Consider the following 8,684-nt stretch of genomic DNA (forward strand, 5'->3'; position numbering starts at 1 on the left):
ACCATATATAGAAGTGCTGAAAATCGCGAAGTCACGAGGAGACCACCACAAGGCAAAGAAACACCAAAAACGAGATAGACTTGTGAAGATTGAGGGGGGGTCACCCCGTTGCTCCCCCTCCACCATCAACATCATCACTATCGCCAACACCCTTGGAGATATAGGTACAACTCTTCACGTGCATTTGCATTAAAACACAAATTTCAAATACTGCACGTCTATAGAGGAGCCTCTCCATATCAAGGGAATCCCAACCAATAACTTTATCAATTTCTTACCTTATGAATTGGAAACCCATAAATCGAGCTAAGGTAGAGGAAAATTTGGTGCCGCAATACAAGTTCAGCAGTCGCGTCCAAGACTCACATACCTAACACGACTTGAGTTTACAAACTTACCTTTTTTTCTTTTCAAAATGAGGATAAACACCACGGCCTCCGCACCAAGTGAGGAAACATAGCTTTACCTAATAGTAATACGGATAGGGGAATAAACAGAAACCCAAACTTTCCTCAGGAGCAAACCGACCTAAGCTTAGTTTCTACCACAATGCAGAGTGTTAAAGGACTTAAGAATGGCATAAGACAACTGCCACGTCTAACCTGTCAGAACTCCAGGTTGCTAAACTTAAGAATTATATTCAGAGCTGAGAGAAATTTACATGGAAAACACGAATAAAACAGAGTCGCGCACATGATATATATATAATCCATTACTACAGAATTCAATTATTAATAAATTTAGCGGTCAGCCTGTCTGGATAATAGTGTCATCAGCATCACATCAAGTCTTATAAGAAAGGAAACCATGCAGCACGGACAATGTCAGGTAGCTCGCTTGCCCTTGGCGCCATTGGCAGTGGAGCGGGAGGCCCGCAGGAGGTGCTTCTTGCCGGCGTAGTGCTGCTTCACGTTGAGCTTGGTGAGGAGGGGCACGTCGCACACGCCGCAGCGCACGTCCATCTCCCCGGCGGCGTAGCCCACCTTGTTCTGGTGCTTCCTCCCCTTCTCGTGCTGCTTGAGGTGGAACGCCGTCATGCACCGCACGTCGCAGACGTCGCAGGCGACGGTGGGCTTCTTGAACGCGGATGCCGGCTTGGCCGCGGCCCTCGGGTGGAACCGGGGCTTGCTGCTGGTGTTCACCGGCGGCAGTGTCCCGGCCGGGGCGCGGTGAGCGGTTGGTGCTGCCGGTGCGGGGAAGTTCTGCCGGGGCCTCTGCAACGGTGGCTGCGCTTGCGCCGGCGCCGGCTGGTACTGCATCTGCGGTGGCGGTGGTCGGGCTTGCGGCGGCGGCGGCGCCGGTAGGTACAGCATCTGCGACGGAGGCGCCTGGTACTGATTCTGCGGTGGCTGCTCCAGCGTCGGTCGGTGCTGCCTGTGCTGTGGCTGCGCCTGGTACTGCTTCTGCGGTGGCTGCGCCTGGTACTGCATCTGCGGTGGCTGCGACTGCACCGGCGCCGCCTCGAACTGCCTCTGCTGTGGCGCCGCCCCGTATTGCCTCTGCGGTGGCTGCAACTGCGCCGCCTGGTACGGCCTCTGTGGTGGTTGTGCCTGGTACGGCCTCTGTGGTGGCTGCGCCTGGTACCTCTTCTGTGGCGGCTGGCGAACGCCGGAGAAACCTGGAGGCGGTCCGATTGCCAGCCTCTTGTTCAGTTGGGAACATAGTTGCCAAGTTTCCGGGACGGCGGGGTCGAGGTACGGAAACGGGGAACGGGGAACGGCGGGTTGCAAAAACAGGAAACGAGTTGGGTATACATCTTCAAAACGATCGGTTCGATAGCCGGGACGCGAACCGGACGATTCGGGGACGGTGACCCCGGGACGATGCATTGGATCGAGCCGGATTTTATTTCTCGAGGTTGAATCAAGGCAGATGGACCGTGTATAGCCCAGAGCCAGAGTAAAATATGGCCCATGTATGACAATCCCTAAGCCTGCCACTGCCAGTTCTTCCTCTTCAGATGTGTGCGGAGTTCCGCCGCCGCACGCTCATTTCTTTCTTGCTCGCACTTGCATCAATGAGTCTTCTGCATCAATCCCTCTCCTTATCTCCAGCGCACAACCTACAGCATGGGAACCGCCCAAGCTCAGGTCGCCGTTGTGAGCGCGCTCGTGGCCTACCGTCGCTCACCACATCGCCTCCGACCTCAACCTTCCGCCCGCCTCCGACCTCAACCTTGCGCGGACGACGAACCTTGCGCGGACGACGAACCTAGCATACGGGGACGCGTTTCGGCCACCGAATCGTGCCGTCCCCCACATCGTTTCCGAATCCGAATCCGGGACGACGAATCCGAGTCAGGGGACGGGGCATCGTTCCCCGTTTCCGGCTACTATGGTTGGGAATGTGAAGGTGGAGGTGGACGCGGGGTCTGTACCTGAGGAAGGAAAGAAATTAGTAGCTGAATCGAGCATTTGACACAAATCATGGCAGACCAGATTGCAGGACCATCTTAGGAATTAGGTTGGTTTCGATCGGAAGAGCTGTAGAAGAAATTGCAGACAAGTAATTATACTCCTGCAATTTTTATCTGAACTGCTCAGACATGATAAAAAAAATGAAACGGCTGAAGATAATTGATTAGTCCGGCCATATCGATGAAATCTGGAAAACATAATAACTTGAGCTTCTTTGTGCAGTTAGTTGGTTTCCCATTTGTTACGGCTAGAGATGTGATCTATGCTACAGGTTAGAAGTGTCAAGTACGACGTACTACTACTTTCCTAGCTAGTTATACTGATAGTCTGATACAGCTCTTCTGCAGCCATCCATATTGGCCACTCTTTGATTGGCAATTTCGGTAGCACACCCAACATGCAGAAATAGGAAAAAAAAAAGGATCTTGGAGTGCTATCTTGAATACTACTTCCACCGGTCTTTTTTAATTGATCAGATTAGTACAAAGTTATACTAAATCCGAGTCAATTAAAAGAGATCAGAGAAAGTACATGATTGCAGTACGTATGCTTGATTGAGCATATGAAATACATAAGATTTTTTCCAAGAGGTTGGCATGTATGGAAAAAGTTTTATGGAATCTAGTTCAGTTAACTCCTAAGGAAAAAATCATATATTCTCAATCCAGGCAATGAACCAACCATGTAGCAAAAGTTCCTAAGCATTATAAATTTACAGTCCTCCAGATATCCCTTGAATAAAAGACACCCTACAATCTAATGCCATAATTTTTATTCTCGGTCTAATTTATTATGGTTTATGCTGATGAATAAGTAGGCCACATATCATACCTCCATAACTCGACAGAAGCCACAACCGAAACAAAGCCTGGAATGGAAATTTTCACTATAATCGTATGCCATAATTTTCATTCTCCTTACAAATTATTATGGTTTATAAGTAGGCCAGAGATGAAACCTCCAATAACTCAGACAAAAGCCATTACTGAAACAAAGGCTAGAATGGAAGATTTTCACAGATACAGAACATCTCAACATTCTTACTGTTGTGTCTTAATTATTGCCGTGGAAGGATACAGCTAGTACCAGCTGACATTGTGATGTTAAGCAAGTCCATATACCAGATCCCATGAACAAACATTCCAAAGAAGGAAATGATCTGTGAGTACTCACCGGTGGCGGGTGAGCTGGGTTCCTGAAGATGGACATGTAATCCTGCTGGTCGCGGTGCACCTGGGCCGATGGACCAACGTTGGCATCTCCCTCGTCTTCCAACTTGATGACCTCATGGAACGGCATTGCAGGATCGAATTATTTCACGGACTCAAAATGGTTGTGAAGTAGTTTCTCTTTTTCACGGATAATGTGGAAGTGAAGTTAGCAGCTAGAGAGGGTGGGTATAAAAGCATGTAGTTAGTGGGGGCTAGAACTTTGAAGAACAGAACGAAAAGATATTTCAAGCGTGGTTCACCTTACACTCACACGTTATATGTTGCGCCAATAGATACTTTTACTCTTTCTCTCCCACATCACACATAATATCGTTTCTATTTATTTTTAGGAGAACATAATATTGTTTTCTACTGACAAGCAAAATGAAGGTTTTGGCTCATAGATCCAAATGTACCTATTATTAAAAATGCATTGTAAAATGTTAAAATTTTCTGATTTTTTTCCTAGATGTATATCCAGACATGCTAGGTTCACTAAGAAAATTTTGTGGAAAAACAACATTTGTTGTGGGTAGCGTAAAAAAGACAAAAGAAATCTAGTGAAAAGATATTTTAGAGCACCGAAAATTATATTGTTTATACAACTCATTTTTTATTCAAAACTTGATGTGCGTACATAGAATTCTGAGTGTACACCTGAACTAGGAAAGTTGGCGCGACCATATGCCGTGTCCCTGATATCTAGATCGTGGGTTAAAATATTGTAAAAAAAAATATGATATCCATGTTGCCAGCAGAAGTACATCAGTGTTGGTGCGGAAGCACTGTTTAAGCAACGTACTACTCTGGACGCATTTAATCGACGCACCCATCAACCTAATGACATGCATGGCAGGTCTCCCTCCGCGTCGATTAAATCCGACCGGAGGGAGTAAAATAAAGTAGAATGATACTACCCGGCTCAGGTTCCCACAGGTGATCCCGAAGCAATGAAAAAAGAGGATTGTAAGGATAATACTCACCAGATGATTGTAAGGCGATGGAAAGAAAATTCAGGTAGTATACAAGTCGAAATACATTGAGAGAGGACAATGCGTCACGGTTAGAAAAAGTGGCGAACTACGGAGCAAGTTTTTTCTAGAGATACCATAGAGAGTATAGTAGTAAAAGAGAAGGCGGATGGTGAAGTATTTTGTTTACGAAATTGCTACAAAAAAAAAGATGGTAGAATTTTCTCAGATTCACATGTGGAAGATGGAGTAAGTATATTTTTCTAATATTGTAGAAGAAGACAGTAGTATTTTCTAATGTAAAAAGGGCGACATGCGGTGGAATAAATACATTTTTCTAGGGGTACTGTAGACAAACACGGTAAAATTTTCCCTGGATAAAAGAGGCTGCGAATATTAGAGTACGTATTTTTCCTAAGTTAATGTAGAAGAAAGCATTAGTATGTGTTTCGGCAAAATAAGAATTTGTTTTAGTATGCATTAGCATTTTTTCTGAATAAAAGAGTTGACGAACGATAAAATAGTTATTTTTAAAGTAGAGGTCCGCAAGAACAAACAATTAACATCGGAGAATTACCGTTCGTGATCCAAAACTCCGTTGAACACATTACTATTAGAATAATTAAAGTGAGATTTTTTTTTTTGCTTAACTACCGGTGAAAAATAATTATTATTAGATGAGTAATGTTCAGGTAGCTGAGGTTGGTAAAATAGTATTAAAGCTAAAGATTTGCGTCGACAAATTATTTTCGGGAAAAAATACTTAACTATCCAGAAAAATTAGTGTTAAATACGACGGAAAAAATAGAGCGAAAGTAAAAAAAAAAGTGACGAATTATGGCATTTTTTTGCCAAAGTTAAAGATTTGGGTCGAAAATATAAAATCGTTGAAATTTTTTTATAAGAAAATATTAATTTTAAAAAAGAAAAACAGACCAAGGACACTGTTGATGCGTGGCAGTGTTCATCCGTCATCCGTGCATGAACAAGGGCTCTCGTGCGAGCAAACATGCTCAACTTTCAAATAGTGTATTACTTTAAAAAATATGATTTTTAGGCTATGGGTGGATCTGGTTCTGACATTCTTTTTCTTTTTTGCGAATTGGTTCTGACAATCTATAGATACGATTGCGAAACAGAAGAGAGAAAAAAAAAAGCTGCTGAGCTTAAGTGGGCCGATATATCAAAATTCTGCTGTTTCGTTAGGCCTATGAATCGGGCCGCGGACGGCGGGCCGCACTGGCAGCGCACGCGTCTGTAGTTTCCAGAACTTTCTACGGTGTTCAAGGCAGTTCTGATCGAATCCCACGCCGTCGCATTCGACGCACAAACCAGGGCAGACTGCTCGCTACCCGTTGTACTGTAGGTTCCAAGCCCCCAAATCTTCTCGCGGATCACCGAGTGATTTGCCGGCGCGCCGGCGATGTCGTACCTGCTGCCGCACCTTCACTCCGGGTGGGCGGTGGACCAGGCCATCCTCGCCGAGGAGGAGCGGCTCGTCATCATCCGCTTCGGCCACGACTGGGACGAGACCTGCATGCAGGTATCGGCGCTAGATCCCCAAGCCGGTTTTCAGTAATCATCTGTGATCTGCAGTTACATGTGAATTGTTTGGCATCGATGGGGGTACCAGAGTGTGTGGATGTTGAATTTGTGGCAGGACCCATAAATTCGTGAAATTAGGGAACGATTGCATTCTAGAAAATTTGGGGAACGATTGGGTGTAGACATAGTGATAGATTTAATTGGGTCTCGGGGATCATCTGAGAAGTGAGAACTTGTGGCAATTCTGCTGATTAGCTTCGGTAAGGATTGGTTACGATGCAAATATAGGTGAGTTGATGTTTAGATCTCACTGGTGCAACCCTGCTCCCTAGCAGATCAGCAGTACTACCGTTTATGGAACATACCTTGCAACCTACGTTGATCCATTACGCTACAAATGCCATCCACGTTCGAAATTCTGGCCTATAGAGACTATGCTGCACTGATATTGTTATTGTCGATGTATTTGACTGAATGTGCCTTCAGCATTTCCGTTGTCACAGCCTCGAGACCATAGTCTTAGTTTGAGTTAGGACAGTCGTGGATGGAATTACGGCGCTCCTTTTTTTTTCACATACTGTATTCCCCCCCCCCCCCTGCAATGGCTTGATAAAATTTAATTAACATTATGCCCTGTCCTGCACCTTGCGGCACAGTTGAACACTGGCTGTTTCACCTTTTTGATCCATGAGAAACTTCTTTTGATGTTTTGTGCAAATGCATATCAAAATCTGGCCGTGTAATGCGGGCAGCATCGGCAGCACCTGCGTCTGTACTTTCTATGACTTTATATGGTGTTCGAGGCGGTTCCGATTGAATCCCACGCTGTCCCACAATTTACTGCAAACACAGCAGACTGCTGCTCGCTACCCTTTCTCATTTCCAGCCCCCCCATGTCTTCTCACGGATCACTGGGTGAGTTGCCGGCGAGGCGGCGATGTCGTACCTGCTGCCACACCTGCACTCCGGGTGGGCAGTGGACCAGGCCATGCTCGCCAAGGAGGAGCGGCTCGTCATCATCCCGCTTCGGCCACGGTTGGGACCGAGACCTGCATGCAGGTATTGGTGATCGATCCCCAAACTAACCATGGCTTTCACTAATTAATTGTGTTCTGCAGTTACATGGATGAATTTTTTGGAGTCAATAGGGTTGTCTGTATTTGTTTGAGGATGTTGGATTTCTGGTAGGGGTCATAGATTCGGAAATTGGGGAACAATTGGGGTGTAGAGATAGTGATATATTAGGCAAGGTTTGGGGGTCGTTGGGAGATGAACTCTTACTGTACATACAGGAACTGTGGCAATTCTGCTAATTTGCCTTCAGCATTTCATATAGCCTGGACAGGATTGTCTTATTTAGAGTTAGAGCAGACTTTGATGGCATTTAGGGTGCACCTTTTTCCTGAATCAAATCCTTATGTTTTGTACTTCCCTGCAACAGCTTGATAAAACTGAATTAACATTATGTCATGTCCTGGACATAACCACACAACTCTGAGGACGTCTTCATGTTGAACAGTGGCTGTTTCTCCTTTGTTTTTATCCATGAGCAACTTCTTTTTATGTTCTCTGGCAAAAACAAACTGTTGTATGTTTTCGGTTACAGTTCAGGGTTATGACTTCATTCTGAATCCTACTTGTTTGTGTGCAGATGGATGAGGTGCTTGCAGGGGTGGCAGAGACCGTAAAAAATTTCGCGGTAATCTACCTTGTTGACATCACTGAGATCCCTGACTTCAACACCATGTACGAGTTGTATGACCCGTCGACAGTGATGTTCTTCTTCCGGAACAAGCACATCATGATCGATCTCGGGACAGGAAACAACAACAAGATCAACTGGGCCATGAAAGACAAGCAAGAGTTCGTTGACATCGTGGAGACAGTGTACAGGGGAGCTCGGAAGGGCCGTGGTCTGGTGATTGCTCCCAAGGACTACTCCACCAAGTACCGTTACTAAGCCGTTTGTTCTGGCTGTTCATGTTGTGCTATATTTCTAGCCTACCCTGAAAATGTCTGTATCTTAGCGTAAAATCCTTGATTCGGAGTTTCGAATGGTTGAAACAGAAAGTATTTGTCCATTTGGCATGACTAAGAAATATTGGTATACGAATTGTTGAATCTAGTACACTATTTTGCGGAAATCCAATTGGTGCACCTATTGTGCGAAAACACATTTTAAAATATTAAAAAATCTGAAATAAAATTTCGGATGCACATCTAGACATTCTATGTTCTACGAGTAGCATAAGTTTCCGGGAACTTTGTTTTTTCTCTTGTGTAAGTAAGACAAATTTTGATGCTTCAACTTGACTATTCGTGGATATTATTTTTTGTCTTTTTGACATAGGTCACCTAAAATGTTCTTTTCTCATACCCCAGAAGACTTATTTTTTGGAATGGGAAACGAAAATTTTCGAAACATGTGTTTTTTTGCAGAATGGAAATCGAAATGAAACGGCTTTTCTTAGCGAAACAGGCGCGGAAAGGGAATTTTGGAGCTGCATGGCTAATCTAGTAGGCACAATATGCGACTGTCA

The 8,684-nt window shown here is 44.9% G+C and overlaps 2 protein-coding genes across 3 annotated transcripts; one reads left to right on the forward strand and one right to left on the reverse strand.

Annotated features, from left to right (window-relative positions):
• Nucleotides 1-782: 782 nt before the first annotated feature.
• Nucleotides 783-1,829, reverse strand: LOC127333095 (uncharacterized). Its single transcript, XM_051359410.2, has one exon. The coding sequence runs from the start codon at nt 1,827-1,829 to the stop codon at nt 825-827; it is 1,005 nt and encodes a 334-aa protein (XP_051215370.1). The 3' UTR covers nt 783-824.
• Nucleotides 1,830-5,888: 4,059 nt separating this feature from the next.
• On the forward strand, nt 5,889-8,301 carry LOC127301216 (thioredoxin-like protein YLS8). 2 transcript variants are annotated; one of them, XM_051331442.2, is made up of 2 exons: nt 5,889-6,142; nt 7,796-8,301. In XM_051331442.2, the coding sequence occupies exons 1-2, from the start codon at nt 6,023-6,025 to the stop codon at nt 8,102-8,104; spliced, it is 429 nt and encodes a 142-aa protein (XP_051187402.1). In that variant the 5' UTR covers nt 5,889-6,022; the 3' UTR covers nt 8,105-8,301. The 2 variants fall into 2 exon arrangements, with proteins under 2 accessions (XP_051187402.1, XP_051187398.1); XM_051331438.2 differs by lacking the exon at nt 5,889-6,142 and adding an exon at nt 6,749-7,203.
• Nucleotides 8,302-8,684: the final 383 nt, after the last annotated feature.

The sequence above is a fragment of the Lolium perenne genome, chromosome 1, assembly GCF_019359855.2.
Source record: "Lolium perenne isolate Kyuss_39 chromosome 1, Kyuss_2.0, whole genome shotgun sequence".
In the NCBI taxonomy this organism is placed as follows: domain Eukaryota; kingdom Viridiplantae; phylum Streptophyta; class Magnoliopsida; order Poales; family Poaceae; genus Lolium; species Lolium perenne.